Genomic DNA, 17613 nt, shown 5'->3' on the forward strand with positions numbered 1-17613 from the left:
CACCCCGGAGCCATCAGGCACCTCTGCGGTGCCCACTTTCGGACATTCTCTGTCTCAGCAGGCACTCATGATAAGGCTGACTAAAGTCTGACTGAGACTGTCCTAATATGGACACTGTACAACCTTAACCGTTGACTGCTATGGGTAATGCAAAAAATGCCATTCATTAAGGGCAGTCAATAAAAATCCAATGTAACTTTTAATATCAACAAATTGATTACAGGGCTAATGCGAAAAATCTGTTGCCAATGTAATTTCATTAAATCACTAATTTGTACCTGGGATGGTGCAGTTTTTCAATGTTGCCCTTGATCTACCCGTCATTGGAACCAGCTGGCCGTGAGTCCATGTCTGGGTCTCAATGGCGCCCTATTCCTTATAGTGGACTACCTTGACCAGCGCCCATAGGGCTGGCTCTGGTCTAATCAGTGTAGTGTATAGGGAATAGGGTGCCATTTGAGATGTAACCATGTGCTGGGTGTCCTGAGGGTTAAGTAAACAGAACATCAAATATGGTCTTATTTGTCCGTCTCATCCCCTTAGATCTTCCTGTGCCTGAGGGACTCAAGTTCACATCAGTGAGGGAGACTGCAGTGGAGGTTCAGTGGGACCCTTTGGACATCCCCTTTGATGGCTGGAACCTCATCTTCAGAAACACTGTGAGTTAGCAACAGTAGACCCCTCATCTTCAGAAACACTGTGAGTTAGCAACAGTAGACCCCTCATCTTCAGAAACACTGTGAGTTAGCAACAGTAGATCCCTCATCTTCAGAAACACTGAGTTAGCAACAGTAGACCCCTCATCTTCAGAAACACAGTGAGTTAGCAACAGTAGACCCCTCATCTTCAGAAACACTGTGAGTTAGCAACAGTAGATCCCTCATCTTCAGAAACACTGTGAGTTAGCAACAGTAGATCCCTCATCTTCAGAAACACTGTGAGTTAGCAACAGTGGATCCCTCATCTTCAGAAACACTGTGAGCTAGCAACAGTAGACCATTCATCTTCAGAAACAGTGTGAGTGGGCAGCACGCCCCTCTCCTGTCTCCCATGGTGCATTGCATGTTGTTAATGGAGCTCTCTCTACCTATTCCACAAGGAGGAGGTTGAGATCTTCAGAAGCCCACAGCCTATCATTATCCCTGTTTCCCTGTGGAAGAAACCATATACGCCCCATAACAGGACAGACACCCATTCCAAGCTTCAGTAATTGCCCTAGCTATGTGTACTGCGTCCCAAATGGCACATAATTCTCTATATAGTGCACTACTTTTGACCAGAGCCCTATAGGTCTATGGGTCCTGGTCAAAAGTAGTGCACTATATTGGGAATAGGGTGTAGGGTGCCATTTGAGAGGGAGATTATGTGAAACAGGGTTAGTATTTCATGGAAAATAGTTTCGCCGAGACAGTATCCAAAGACTGTTTTCTTTAAGTCTCTAAGTTTAAATGTGACTGAATGTTCTGCGAGGATTCTATTGACAGCTCTAATGGCCATGTACTGCAGCCACGAGGCACAGAATGATTATTGTTTCTAAAAGCTTTTTTTCTTTTCAGGAGCCTATGAGAAATAGTCCTAGGACATGAAAGCCACAGTTAATTACATTTAGTTCCCCCCACACACCCTACTATAGTTCCACCATCACAGACTGGACCCCTGGGTATGATGTGGCTGACCTATTCCCACACCAAGGGATTGTCCCAAATGGCTCCCTACTCTCTATATAGTGCACTACTTTTGACCTGAGCCCAATTGGCAGTGGTGAAAAGTAGTGCACTGTAAAGTGAATAGGGTTTGGGAAGCTGCTCAAACCTAAGCTTGCCTTTGAGGTGGGTAATGATAGATACACTAGATAGATAGGTACTTAATTAATCCACAAGGGGAACTGTGCCATTATGAAACATGCCATATCATTTTAATGATTGGTGTTGTTTGGTGTCGACAGAAAGAGGAGAACGGGGAGATTCTGAACTCCCTGGGCAGCCCTGACACCATGTTCGAGCAGTCTGGGCTGGGACCTGGTCAGGAGTACGAGGTCAAACTGGAGGTGGTGAAGAACAACACCAGCGGACCCCCGGCACGCAAGAACGTTTTCACAAGTGAGTGTACATCCATTTGTTTACAGGACAACAATTTACTCCTCCAGGCAAATAACTTGTACCTGAAAATAACTGGTACCTGAAAAATGTACCTGAATGTTGAGCCTGAGTAGATGGTAGCTGTGATAGCCAAGGTTTACAGAATCATATATACAGTAGGCCTTTGATTTAATGCCTCAAGGCTTGAATGTCTAATCTCTGAAGAAGCTTCGAATTAAATGTTCAGAATTCATTCAGAATTAGATTTTTTTTCATGCCTGCCAATGCTGGCTACACACAATTACAGGTAAATAACTAATTCAAAATATGGAGAGCTTCACACAGGGACCTGCCAGCATCAAGTCTACTGTAATCCTTGTATTCATGACATATTTGCATGGGAATAAGCCATAAACCCCCCTTACGCCATTCTGACCTCCTGCATACATTTTAAACATGATTTCCATCAATACAGACAGACTCAGAAGCAGCTTTCAGCTGTCAAAGTTGCACACAGAAACACATTGTCACATTGATCCAATAGATTTCTTGAATATCCCCTCTCCTGCAGCTCTGAGATTCTGTCCTAAATGCCACCTTATTTCCTATGTAGTGCGCTACTTTTGACCAGGGTCCTATGGGACTAGTAGTGTACTATGTAGGCGACAGGGTACAATTTAGGAGGATGCAGTCGGACAGTCGGTCCAAGGCATCCTGAAGTTCCAACGTTGAGTGATTAGCTCATTACTTTTCACATCCTCGTCTTGATTTACTAGAGGCTGTAAAAAGCCATCACTACCCCCTTGGAAGGTTTAACAGTTATGAGGAAATAATATCTCCATCAGGGTGCTGCTGTCAAGGCTAATGGCTTGTATCAGTGAGAAGTACTTTGGGTTTTGGATCAATAGAACTACAGGTGTTGGGGTTGAAACTATACTCCAACTGCCAGCTTGGTTCCCACCAACCCTCTCAACCAGCCAAGTTATTTTTAGGTGGCTCACCACCAACACATTCAAGACTAGTAGTCTTCGGGAATGGTGTTTTATTATATATATATATATTTTTTTTAAAAGATTTGTGGAACATTTCAGCACTGAAATGGGATCTGAACAGAGTGTGAGCTTTTGACGCTGCCCCAGAGAGTTCTGTAACAACCAATCAGAATAAGGCAATTTCAATATGCTCAAGAAAATGTTTCACAAGGTTCTCTACTAACCTTTATGGCCTCACCTCCATCCCAAAGCAAGGTCAGGCTCTCTCTGCTTATTTATGGTTTGAAAACAGCCCCCAATTTGCCAGAGTAAACGGAGCAAGGCAAGGAGAAGCCATTAGCTACCTGACGTTCTCCTCTTATAGACCTCCTCTTTAGGATCGGATGGGTAGTTTATAAGTTAACGCATTGACTGTCACTACTATAGGACTAGCATTTACAACGTGTGTGAAGTCTATGGAGCTGTTGAACAATGGAACCTGAGCACCACACTGGGTGGTGTTAAGCACACACACACACACACACACACACACACACACACACACACACACACACACACACACACACACACACACACACACACACACACACACACACACACACACACACACACAGCAGCACAGGGATGGGGTTTCCTATATCTCCATGTCACTCAGGGCTTCTTTATGTCTGCCATTAACACACATTGACATACTGTAGTGGGATTTGCATTCTGGGGGTCTAATTGCATGGAGTGATCCCGTCCCCCCTCACTCTCCCCCTCCCCTCCCCCCATGGTGTGTATGTGTGTGGGATGGAGGCACCATTTAGGAGACAATCGCAACCCTGGAACCGCACACATGCACGCACACACACGCGCACAAGCACACAGCCAGTCTCATTGGGGGTTAAATCTGTGTTAAGCTCCAATGCAGGTTCCATGTCTTATCTCCCTTTTGCAGAAGGTTTGACTTTCCTGAAGTTGCTGAATGTGACAAATCAATTCCATCACACTGTAGGGAAAGTGCCTTTCATGCTCCAGGTTTTGATGTGTACTTACATGAACAACCGCATGCATGGATGCATACTAGAAATGGCAGTGTTTTCAAACTATTATTGGTAGGACATGCTCTCACTATTCATATTCAACCCTGTAGCAAAGGTTCTGATGAGAGCTCACACTCTCTAACCTGGATTCCAAGTCTCTCTGCCCGATCCTTGTCGTCTTACCTGGGCACCTGCACCCAGTACCACTTCCTCCCTTGCCCAGTGCATCCCAGTGCAACCTGCCTTAATTTAACAACCAAACCCCCTTCTCTGGCCTACGAACCTTATGAATGCTTACTAAATGCTTATTAAATGGGATTCGACCCAAATAGCACCCTATTCCCTATGTAGTGGACTACTTTTGACCCGGTACCATAGTGCTCTAGTCAAAAGTAGTGCTCTATATAGGGAATAGCACCTTGTATTCACCCCACCCCCTTTTCTGGCCTCCTCTCTCTGCAGAGATCGATTCGCCCAGAGAGGTGGATGTGCGTGACGTAACGGACACCACAGCGCTGGTGACCTGGTTTCTGCCGGTGGCTGTGGTGGACGGGGTGAGCGTGACCTATGGGCCCAACGACAACCCCTCAGACAGGAACACAGTGGAGCTGTCCTCCAGCGACACACAGTACCACCTGGGCAGCCTGAACCCTGACACAGAGTATGAGGTGTCTCTCATGGCCAAGAGGGGAGAGATGACTAGTGTGCCTGTGTCTGAGAACTTCCTAACAGGTAAGACACGAGCAATGTCCCAATTGGCACCCTATTCCTTCATTGTTGCTCTGGTCAAAAGTATTGCACTATATAGCAGGGTTGGGGTCAATTCCAATTTCATTTGAAATTCCAATTACATTTTTGATTTCACTCATGAAGTGGAGAATGTACATTGAATTCCATTTTAATTTCAACAATCGTCAATTTACACAATTGGAATTGAATTGTAATTAGACTGTTTGAATTAGAATTGTAAAAACATTGAATCTCTGTAATTTCATTTAATTGATATTTGTATATGTCCCAGTTAATATAATTAATGCAGTATCAAAAGTTGACTACATGATTTGTTTAAGTCATTTCAACTTGTGTTTCTATATTTTCAGTACAGCTAGGCTGTCTGGGAATTCATTTGAATTTGTAGAAGTTCTGGGGATAATATTGAATCGGGGAATGAATTATTGGAATTACCTAACATTGGAAAGGAATTGAATTATCTCAGAATTCAAATAATTGAATTAAATGGAATTTACAGGGATGGAATAGAATTAGAATTGAATTTGTGGAATTGGACCCCAATCCTGCTATATAGGGAATATTTGGTTCCAGGTTCCATTTGGGATGCAGCCAAGGAACCTGGAACAAGCATTTCATACAGCACTAGGGATGCAAAATTCTGTTAAAAAAAAAAGTGGTGGTCTGTTCCCACTCCGACTGATCTGTGACTGGATGTGTTCCAGACCTGGATGCCCCGCGGGATCTGCAGGCGGTAGAGCTGACTGACGAGAGCATCACTCTGGAGTGGAAGAACAGCCAGGCTAAAGTAGACAACTACCGCATCAAATACGGCCCCCTCTCTGGAGGAGACCACGGGGAGCTGCTGTTCCCTACAGGACCCATGGACACCACCCAGGCCAAGATCAGTGGTAAGTAATCTCATTTGAATATCTGTAAAACCCTGGCGAAGGCAGAGGGCTCAAATGCGTTAGTTATATCAATAAAGATGTTATTTTGATCTACTTCAACTGCCCTCCAAGAGTTTCTCTTCCAGACAACTTCCTCTTCACTTCAGTTAGCTCCTCAGTTCAAATCGGCTTTGTTGGAGAGCAAGGTTGTGGCGGTGTTCCTTTCCCTTTGGTAAGACAGAACCCCTCCCACTAGTCCAGAGTTACAGGATGCTGTGGTGGTGCTAGTCTCGTTTCCAACTCTACAGGAAGTGAGGAAGTGAACTGTGCTTCTGGTACAGTTTCAGTTTTTTAGATACTTTTGTTTTCTTTGAGTTTACATTAACTCATTAACTCTTTAAGAAAAAAGGATTTCTTTCAATGTGATAACAGCTTTAAAACAACCATGCTATCTTTGTGTAAATTAATAGATATTGTTTTTCAATGTAAACGGCGGCGGCGCTCTGCGTTTGTGGTCCTCTTTCAAAAATGTTCTGCATTATATTCAATGCACTTACAGTATTTCCAAATGGCCTGCTTTGTTTTTGTCTCGTGAAACGTTTGCCCGGTCACAAAAGCCCCCCAATTTATTAGAAAACAGCTAAAAGGAGAGTGCATTCGGGCTTTAAATTGAAACAAGCAACAGTGTTATTCCATGTGAGCTCCATCCTGGTCAAACAAGAAAAGCAGGGAGGGCCTTTTTTCATCCACATGCATCGGCTCCCAGAATGCACCATGCTTTGAGGTGGGCGGACGGACGTGTTTTTCTAAACCATGTGCCACTGCATTGAAGGATTAGGCTCCCTACCTGTGAAAAAAAGAAAAAATATTCCAAACCAGTAATTGTGTCTTTGTCTGAGGCCCATTCTTTGTCCTTGGGAGGCCCATCCCCTGTATATAAGGCAGTGTGTGCATTCCAAACGGCATTCCATTATCTACATAGCGTTTTACTCCCTGCATAGTGCACTACTCAAAATAAAAGTGCACTCTGTAGGGAATAGGGTGCCATTTGGGACAAACCCAGTGTTTCTATTTAGCTGACTGACGTCCCCCTCCGCTCCTCTCTGATCCTCACACACCTCAGCACTTTTTTCACACAGTTATTATCTGTAATTGCCTTCACGCTTGTGATTTTATTGATAATGAGTTTCCTCTGCATTAGATGTAATTTCATGCTGCAAGACTCCTGGTGCTTGGCTGCCTAGTGACCTCTGTGGGAGTTAATAAAGGAAATAAGGGCAGTTGGACTGAGGGCTGTTAATTGCACCACACACAGCGATCTCAAAAGCCTCTTATATCACAGCAAATGTTGTTTCTGGCCCATAGAGAGCCTCTTCTAGAGCCATCAGTGCAAATAGAGGTTCCAAATACAGGTTCCAGGATGAAGAGGCTGAAACCCAATTATGCTTGAATCTCTTTTAGGCAATTAAGACCTTGAAGTGCTTGAGTCTTTTTTATTGTTGTCGAAGCTATTAGCCGCAAACAGCTGAGTGTTTTTCTATTACACTATTTTCATAGATCAAAACCTGATCATTGGTCAATACAACAAAAATATGTTCCTCATACTCTGTTTGCACACATCTGGTACAATACGTGTTATTTGTCTGTGTGTTGTGTAGGCCTGAGACCTGGGACAGAGTATGGGATGGGAGTGACTGCCGTGAAGAGCGAGCGCGAGAGCCTTCCTTCCACCACCAATGCCGTTACAGGTGAGATCTATTCACTTTTACTGTATTGTAAATAAATACATTGTGTTGTTTACTGTCATGGATAGTAGTAGGAATCTACTAATTATAATTCCCATTCAACTATTTACCTCCTACAATCCACAAATAGTTTTCTCCACTTGTCTTGCACTACAGTCAGACATCCTAGTCTTGTTAGCCTGAAATACTCCTTCTATATTTCCTATTCTATGTTCTATATTCTCCTTCTATATCATGTATTCTATATTCTTTGTCTATTTCATATTCTTTGTTCTATATTATCATTCTATGTTCTATATTCTCTTTCTATATTTCATATTATTTGTTCTATATTATCCTTCTATGTTCTATATTCTCTTTCTATATTTCATATTATTTGTTCTATATTATCCTTCTATGTTCTATATTCTCTTTCTATATTTCATATTATTTGTTCTATATTCTCCTTCTTTATTCTAATCTTCAGCATTGGATGCGCCTAAAAACCTTGAGGTGGAGTCTTCCACTGAGACTCAGTTGGTGCTGGTGTGGCAGAAGCCGGTGGCTAAGATCGACAAGTACAAGTTGCTATATGTGTCAGCCGACGGGTACAGGGCTGAGTTGACCCCCTTCTCCAATGACATCAAGTACACCCTGAGGAACCTGACGCCTGGCATGCTGTACACTATAACCCTGACCGCTGAGAGGGGACACAAGCAGAGTGGCACCGCAACCATCACAGCAGCAACAGGTCTGTGAAGACTCAAGCCTTGTCCCATACATAGAATTAGAATGAATAGAGCAGGTATGCCCATTCAGGTCAGTTATGCCATAATGGGAGGACTGGCGACCATATTGAGTGTCCCCTCATTCTATTTACAGTATATGGTCCCATACTGCAGTAGCCACAGGTCAGTGTGGACAGAACCTCTCCAAACCTGGTCCCATACATATCTTTTTATGGTCTCAGAATGTACAGTATGTATACGAGCCACAGGTCAGTGTAAACAGTACTGTAATTGTCAAGCCAAAACTTCAATTTAATTGACAATAACTGTCTTGACAATGACGAGTTGGCAAGAGCACAAACTAATCTGGAACCAGGCTAACAGTACACCTCTCCTAGCCTGGTTCCAGACTGTATGTACAGTATCTGACCTAACTCTATCTTCATTGGCTAAAGCACAAACATACTGGACGACTAGGCTACATCTCTTCACATGATGAGTTTTAGAAAATAACTATGTTAGGCTATACCTTAGCACTACCCCTATTCATCTTCCAGGTATATTAACTATCAACAATCTCTTACTGTATCTTAAAAAGCTATAGGAGGGATTTACACTGTCCATCATTCATGTTGATGCTGTATAGTAGGGGTATGGAAGAAAGTTTTTTTTTTTTATTCTGTGAAAATGAGTTTGGGCTGTGTTTAGTGAGGTTTGGTGCTGTAGGGTTTTTTATCATATGGTTTTGTACTGCAGGCTTTCGTACTGTAGGACCCCAGCCCTTTTCTCATTAACCAAAGATTCAGTTTTGCTCTCGAGGCCTGCAGCCAAACCTAGGCAATGAATTGAATTCATTGTTACCACTTTTCTGTCTGTCTCTGTTTCCCCCCTCAAGCCTTTCATTTAACTGAATGTGGGTTTATTTAACTTATTTGACTGAAACTAAGGAAAGAAAAAGAAAAAGATGATTGTGATTTTTTTTTGTTGCTAGCCCCAGTGGTCAGGGTGCTTCCAAAGCAAACATTTGAGAAGAAAGTCCTCCAGTTATGTAACAGGGTAGCCAGTAATGTGTATGGCTATGGGCAAAATTGAAAACGCTGGGATGGAAAACGCTGGGATGGTTCAGAATAACTTTATTTTGTTGAATCTGTGTCCCATGCTGCCAAGGTGCAGAATGGAGGCAGTGTTGTGTGTGCTCCATACAAAGCTCATTCATGTGATAATTGTTGGAGTGAGCCCATTCCCCTGTGTTTTTTTCTGTGATTTGACTACGATGAACTGTGGGTCTGTCAGATAAAAAGACACATGCGGGAGCCCCTGCAAAAACATTGTGTCTCCGAAATTAACACTCCTCTAATCCGCATACAGCATTCGTTCCTCCGACTGTTTTATCGTCTCCAGATGGGTAATGCAAACACTAAGCATGCTGCATGTTAGCAGGGATATAAAGGGATTGGACAAGGGGGGGTGTTGCCCCCCCCCCCAGGTCTGGGCCTTACTTGTACTTGTGTTTGACAATCATCAGGCATTGAAAGGATTACAAGAATCTGAGTTCAAGTGTTTGGAGACAAATAAGAAACACATACCTCTGGCGGGAAAAAACGCTCAGGGACAGCGGTTCTGAATTTTGAGGCTTTTTCAAATGCTGAGCCAGTAATATAATAAATGTCCCGGTAAATTGAAAGTACCGTCCAGCAGTCAGAAATGTACAGGAAGATCAGGAGACAATAAACCTGCAGTTTAACCATCATTTAGGCTAATCTGCAAATTCAGGGACTCACCGAGTTGTGGGGAGCCTTTGTGTAAACGGGAGACTCAGGCACAATGAGAGAGAACTGTTTGATTGATCATATCTTGAGCAATAGTCAAAGGAGCCAATAACCGGATTGGAATAATAGAATAAACACATCAGCATGTATTGGCTTTCATGCCCTGTACACACCATACAGACTATGACGTATAACCCTAGATTGCAAACAAAGCCTTATTAAAGCCTTATTAAGATTCTGCTGTACATAACCCTCTCTATTCCATTGACAGGTTTAGGCCAGGGTTTCTTAAACTATGGTTTGGGACCCAAGGTGGGACCTGAGCATGTGAGCCAGTGGAGGCTCCTCAGAGGAGGAAGGGGAGGATCATCCTCCTCAGTGAATACATTTTTTTTTTACATTTGTAAACAGATAAAACTATACAAAATATACAAAAACACATATAAATATATATATATAAACTCAGCAAAAAAAGAAACATGCCTTTTTCAGGACCTTGTCTTTCAAAGATAATTTGTAAAAATCCAAATAACTTCACAGATCTTCACTGTAAAGGGTTAAACACTGTTTCCCAGGCTTGTTCAATGAACCATAAACAATTAATGAACATGCACCTGTTTATGATTACAGGCTCAAAATGGCCGGAAACAAATAACTTTCTTCTGAAACCTGTCAGTCTATTCTTGTTCTGAGAAATGAAGGCTATTCCATGCGTGAAATTGCCAAGAAACTGAAGATCTCGTACAACGCTGTGTACTACTCCCTTCACAGAACAGGGCAAACTGTTTCTAACCAGATTAGAAAGAGGAGTGGGAAGCCCCGGTCCACAACTGAGCAAGAGGACAAGTACATTAGAGTCTAGTTTGAGAAACAGACGCCTCACAAGTCCTCCGGGATGCTTTGACGTCCTCTAACCTATCAGAGCTCTTGCAGCATGAACTCACATTTTGTCCACCCAATCAAAGGATCAGAGAATTAATCTAGTACTGAAAGCATAAAATACAGCTAGATAGCACTGCAGTGTATAAAATGTGGTGAGTTGTTGATTCAAAGAGAGATAGAGGTAATTGTCGAATAGTTTTGAACAAATTAATTTCTTCCAAAATGAAGGAGAGACAAGAGAAAAACAGAGAGAGAGAGTTATTTTTTTCACTTTCTATTTCACTTACTTAGCTAGCAAATGCAGCTAGCCTACTGAAACACCCTGCTCAAACAGAGGAATTACATTTTAGCTAGCTGGCTATGACTTTCCAACACAACACTGGAACTCTTCCAATTAAAGGTAAGCTTTTGGTTTACTAATATATTGCCTCCGGGGCCCGCCGGTGTAACTGCTTAATGACTGTACACTGTAACGTTACTGCATGATTGTAGCGGGTTTACTAACGCGTTAGTTCTATCAGCTATGCTGACTATGATGCTACCACAGATAGAACAGTGAGTTTAGTTATACATATCTTTGTTGTTACTTTAGCAAATATGGTGACAACGATGTAGGCTGTGTGATGCGGTTTGGCTTGGAAAGGTTTTTTCGCCTGGTCACATACAGCTAACTTGTTGTGCATGGAAGTCCACAAGTGAAGGGAAGAGGTGAGCGAAGGAGAGCGCATGAGAAGAAATACAACATGGCTGCTATGAAAGTGAACTGTGTTTACACGTGATCAGGGGTGTATTCATTCCACCGATTCTATTGAAAAACTATATCAGCTAGATGCAGGCAAGAGTGTGCAAGGCGGTATTCAATGTCTCTGTCAGTCCATGTGTCACTCTCTGTCACCTCAAATTTGTCTCTCGACCTGTGTGCACCTATAAACTTTATAAACTTATAAACTTTCATTCATAGGCTAGGTTGTAGCAACCTCATGATGGGTATAGGGAAAAGTTGTGTATCATATAGTAGCCTAAACCTATCGCTGTTACATTGAACTGGGTGAATGGAATATGAATGAGAGTCATCCAATATGCTGTAACAGAAATAAGGCCATGCTCATGAAAAAAACAACATCCTGCCTCATCTTAAATGGCCCTGAACGCCACCGATGTGAGCGGTGGGTCGCGAGTTATGAGTAAACATTTATTATGACACACTATTTCTTATTCATTTCGGTCGTTCAAGGACAGAACATTTCTCATTTTGGGTCTTGAGCTGAAAAAGCTTAAGAATCTCTGTTTTAGGCTACTACATGATTCTAAAATTGTCCCTGTATCCATCAAATAAATTCAAAGTTTATTTGTCACGTGCACAGAATACAACAGGTGTAGTAGACCTTACAGTGAAATGCTTACTTACAAGTCCCAACCAACAGCGAAATTTAAGTAAAAAATAGGTATTAGGTAAACAATAGATAAGTAAAGAAATAAAAAAAAACAGTAAAATGACAGTGAAAATAACAGTAGCGAGGCTATATACAGGTGGTACCGGTACAGAGTCAATGTGCGAAACCTAGCCTATGAATGAAAGTTTACAGTGTAGGTGAACACAGGCCGAGAGAATTTTGAGTAATCAATTGAGGAGACAGACAGTGACGCATTCAATACCGCCTTGCACATTCTTGCCAGCATCTAGCTGATCTAGGGTGTAATCATTAGTCCAACAGTTGCAAATTATAGTTTATTTTGGACAAATTAGGAAAAGGGGGATACCTAGTCAGTTGTACAACTGAATGCATTCAACATAAATGTGCCTTCCACATTTAACCCAACCCCTCTGAATCAGAGAGGTGCGGGGGGCTGCCTTAAGCGACATCCAAATTCCGCTATGTTTATCCCCTTTTCGACTCAGTTTGCTTCCGTTTAAGAAACAAACACAGTTCACTTTCATAACAGCCACATAAAAACAACATGCTCTTTGTTTATCTGATTACTTCTCACAACTATCTATGCGCTCTCCTCCTCTCATCTTTTACCTTCACTTGTGGACTTCAGTGCACAACACATCAGCTGTCTGTGACCAGGCGAAAAAACCTTTCCAAGCCAAACTTTCATATCATGACTGCTAACCACTACACGCAGACTACACCTTTATCATGTCATAGTCAACATATTAGAACTAACTAGAACTAATATGTTAGTAAACCTGCTACAATCATGCAGTACAGTGTACAGTCAGAAAGAAGTTTAGCAGTTACAATAATTTAATGAACCCAAAAGCTTACCTTGACTTGGAAGAGTTCCAGTGTTGGACAGCAGTAGCCAGCTAGCTAACATAGCAATCCTCTCTTTTTGAGCCATGTATTTGAGTAGGCTAAACTAGGTAGCTGCATTCTCTAGCTAAGTGAAAGTTTAAAAAACAAATACAATCAAAATCTCTTTCTCTCTCTCTTGCTTCTCCTTCATTTTGTAAAAAAATGATTTGTTCAAAACTGTTCAACTATTGTCTTTCTCTCAATTTAAATCAACTACTCACCACATTTTATGCACTGCAGTGCTAGCTAGCTGTAGCTTATACTTTCAGGACTAGATTAATTCTCTGATCCTGGACAACATGCCAGTAAATGTTGCAAGAGCTCTGATAGGTTGGAGAATGTCCTCCAGAATTTGTCATAATTACTATGTAAGTCTATGGAAGGGGGTGAGAACCATGTGCCTCCTAGGATTTGTATTGAATTCAATGTACCCAGAGCAGGAAAGAAGCTAGCTGTCCTCCGGCTAAACCATGGTGCTACCCTGCAGAGTGTTGCTGAGGCTACTGTAGACCTTCATTGTCAAGCAGTGTGTTTTAATCAATTATTTGGTGACGCGAATATATTTAGTATAGTTTTACCTAAAATAATTTGTAGTTTTTAAAGTTTATTTTGATGAAATTCACTGAGGAGTATGGTCTTCCCCTTCCTCCTCTGAAACCTAAGTTCCAGGAACAAGACCGGAAATGTTGTTGAATTTTAAATAAGTTTTGATGTTTGATAAAAAAAAAATATTTTACCCTGTTTTCTCCTCAATTTCATGGTATCCAATTGGTAGTTACAGTCCTGTCTCATCGCTGCAACTCCCATAAGGACTCGGGAGAGGCGAAGGTGGAGAGCCGTGCGTCCTCCCCGAAATACAACCCAACCAAGCCGTGGTGTTTCTTCACACAATGCCCACTTAACACAGAAGCCAGCCGCACCAATGTGTTGGAGGAAACACTGTGCACCTGGCGACCGTGTCAGCGTGCACTGCACCCGGCCTGCCACAGGAGTTGCTAGGGCATGATGGGAAAAGGACGTCCCTGCCAGCCAAACCCTCCCTTAACCCGGACGACGCTGGGTCAATTTTGCGCCGCCCCATGAGTCTCCCGGTCGCAGCCGGCTGCAACAGAGCCTGGACTTGAACCCAAAATCTCTAGTGGCACAGCTAGCACTGCGATACAGTGCAATAGACCACTGCGCCACTCGGGAGGCCCTGTTGATACTATTTTGATATAAAAATGTTGCATGACAATTTCTCCTCCAAATGGAGCACAAAGTGCCTGTCCTGCATGTTTTTGAGATTATCTCGTCTTGACAATAAGTTATTTTATTCATCCCATCACATATCCATCTGCATGTGCTAAAGGCCAAACCTGAGACCCTGCCACAGTTGCTTCTGATGACTGAAAATGGGAGGAGAGACAATAATCCCAAATGGCACAGTAAAAGCACCTTAGCCAAATACATTTAAACTCAGTTTTTCACAATTCCTGACATTTAATCCGAGTCAAAATCCCCTGTTTCAGGTCAGTTAGGATCACCACTTTATTTTAAGAATGTGAAATGTAACAATAATAGTAGAGAGTGATTTATTTCAGCTTGTATTTCTTTCAACACATTCCCAGTGGCTCAGAAGTTGGTATTTGGTAGCATTGCCTTTAAATTGTTTAACTTGGGTGAAACGTTTCAGGTAGCCTTTTACAAGCACTCCACAATAAGTTGGGTGAATTTTGGCCCATTCCTCCTGACAGAGCTGGTGTAACTGAGTCAGTTTTGTAGGCCTCCTTGCTCGCACACGCTTTTGCAGTTCTGCCCACAAATGTTCTATAGGATTGACGTCAGGGCTTTGTGATGGCCACTCCAATACCTTGACTTTGTTGTCCTTAAGCCATTTTGCCACAACTTTGGAAGTATGCTATGGTCATTGTCTATTTGGAAGACCCATTTGCGACCAAGCTTTAACTTGTGTCTTAACTGATGTCTTGAGATGTTGCTTCGATTTATCCACATAATTTTCCATCCTCATGATGCCATCTATTTTGTGAAGTGCACCAGTCCCTACTGCAGCAAAGCACCCCCACAACATGATGCTGCCACCCTCGTGCTTCACAGTTGGGATGGTGTTTTTCGGCTTGCAAGCCTCCCCCTTTTTCCTCCAAACATAACGATGGTCATTATGACCAAACAGTTCTATTTTTGTTTCATCAGACCAGAGGACATTTCTCCAAAAAGTACAATCTTTGTCCCCATGTGCAGTTGCAAACCGTAGTCTGGCTTTTTTATGGTGGTTTTGGAGCAGTGGCTTCTTCCTTGCTGAGAAGCCTTTCAGGGTATGTCGATATAGGACTCGTTTTACTGTGGATATAAATACTTTAGTACCTGTTTCCTCCAGCATCTTCACAAGGTCCTTTGCTGTTGTTCTGGGATTGATTTGTACCTCCAGGCATTCGGAAATTGCTCCCAAGAATGAACCAGACTTGTGGAGGTCTATAATTTTCTTTATGAGGTCTTGGCTAATTACTTTTGATTTTTCCCATGATGTCAAGCAATGAGGCACTGAGTTTGAAGGTAGGCCTTGAAATACATCCAAATGTACATCTCCGATTGACTCAAAGGATGTCATTTAGCCTATCAGAAGCTTCTAAAGCCATGACATAATTTTCTGGAATTTTCCAAGCTGTTTGAAGGCACAGTCAACTTAGTGTACGTAAACAAAGTAAATGTCCTAACCGACTTGCCAAAACTATAGTTTGTTAACAAGAAATTTGTGGAGTGGTTGAAAAACTAGTTTTAAATGACTCCAACCTAAGTGTATGTAAACTTCCGACTTCAACTGTATATAGTGCACTACCTTTGACCAGGGCCGATAGGGTTCTGGAATAGGGTGACATTTGGGACACAGAAAATATACTGCATGACCAAAAGTATTTGGAAACCCCTTCAAATTAGAGGCCTCTGCTATTTCAGCTACACCCGTTGCTGACAGATGTATAAAACCGAGCACACAGCCATGCAATCTCCATAGACAGACATTGGCAGTAGAATGGCCCGAGCTATTCTACTGACTTTCAACGTGGAACCGTCATAGGATGCCACCTTTCAAACAAGTCAGTTCGTCAAATTTGAAGAACTTGACTGGTCTACACAGAGCCCTGACCTCAACCCCATCGAAGAACTTTGGAATGAATTGAAAAGCCACCTGAGAGCCAGGCCTAATCACCCATCATCAGTGCCCAACCTCTCTAATGCCCGACCTCACAATACAAAAAAAAAACACACGTTTTAACCTCTTGCCACTCAAATCATGCCTCTCCCATAACCCATTATCACCTAACAATACCTCTTCCCACATTGTGTGTTTCCCTCACTTTGATGCACTGACTGTAAAATATGTTTTGAAACCAACCGTCCACGGTATAGAACCACCCCTCCCAGACAAATATGATTCAGTTCACATGAGGCCTGGCATGGCCTTCGGTGAATCAATCGTTGATCCACCCTTAGCACACTATCTGCCTGTCAGGACGTGCCATGAGATAAAAAGCACCTGAACCATTTCTAAACTGTCAGTGGGCTAAGAAGTTAAGCAGTAGTTACCATAAGTAATAATAAGTATTTGTATGCAGTGGCAAAACTAGTAGAGTTGCATGAAATTAGTTCTAAATGTGCAACATTTTCTCTCCGCCACGTGGCAAAATGTATACCCATAGCAAAATGTGTAGAATTGTAAGAAATTAACTTTTCAACTTCAAAATGTTCTGGACGGGTGCCACTAAAATGTTTTGCCAGCAAGGTAGGGGTGACGCCCAACCAAATCTTTCTTTTGAGTGTTGTTCAATGTGGTAATCTATTTTCCGTTGGGATTTAAGTTGGGTTTCAGTTTGGTTACAGCCATCTGTTTTACAGCATAGAGTACATGGATGAACCTGGCCTCTGCATACTTCTGCTGTCATGGAGAGAATAATACCTGTCATTTCAGATCAGTTAGCCCCCTGGTACCACCCACTCTACAACAACACTCACATAGAGCCCCCTGGTACCACCCACTCTACAACAACACTCACATAGAGACCCCTGGTACCACCCACTCTACAACAACACTCACATAGAGCCTCCTGGTACCACCCACTCTACAACAACACTCACATAGAGACCCCTAACCCCACCCCTCTACAAAAACACTCACATAGAGACCCATGGTACCATCCACTCTACAACAACACTCACATAGAGACCCCTGGTACCACCCATTCTACAACAACACTCACATAGAGACCCCTGGTACCACCCACTCTACAACAACACTCACATAGAGACCCCTGGTACCACCCACTCTACAACAACACTCACATAGAGACCCCTAACCCCACCCACTCTACAAAAACACTCACATAGAGACCCCTGGTACCATCCACTCTACAACAACACTCACATAGAGACCCCTGGTACCACCCACTCTACAAAAACACTCACATAGAGACCCCTGGTACCACCCACTCTACAAAAACACT

General features: G+C 42.6%; 1 protein-coding gene across 8 annotated transcripts in view; it reads left to right on the forward strand.

Annotated features, from left to right (window-relative positions):
• LOC110525909 (tenascin) overlaps positions 1–17613 on the forward strand; it is a 109511-nt gene that overhangs the window by 78273 nt on the left and 13625 nt on the right. For all 8 annotated transcript variants that reach the window (XM_021606412.3, XM_090237895.1, XM_021606411.3 and 5 more), the window contains exons 5-10: positions 544–659; positions 1946–2099; positions 4558–4827; positions 5550–5735; positions 7373–7462; positions 7926–8189. In XM_021606412.3, coding sequence (XP_021462087.3) covers positions 544–659; positions 1946–2099; positions 4558–4827; positions 5550–5735; positions 7373–7462; positions 7926–8189 — 1080 coding nt within the window. The remainder of the gene's footprint in view (positions 1–543; positions 660–1945; positions 2100–4557; positions 4828–5549; positions 5736–7372; positions 7463–7925; positions 8190–17613) is intronic.

Source organism: Oncorhynchus mykiss, chromosome 6, assembly GCF_057628025.1.
Source record: "Oncorhynchus mykiss isolate SJ-2025 chromosome 6, ASM5762802v1, whole genome shotgun sequence".
Classification (NCBI taxonomy): domain Eukaryota; kingdom Metazoa; phylum Chordata; class Actinopteri; order Salmoniformes; family Salmonidae; genus Oncorhynchus; species Oncorhynchus mykiss.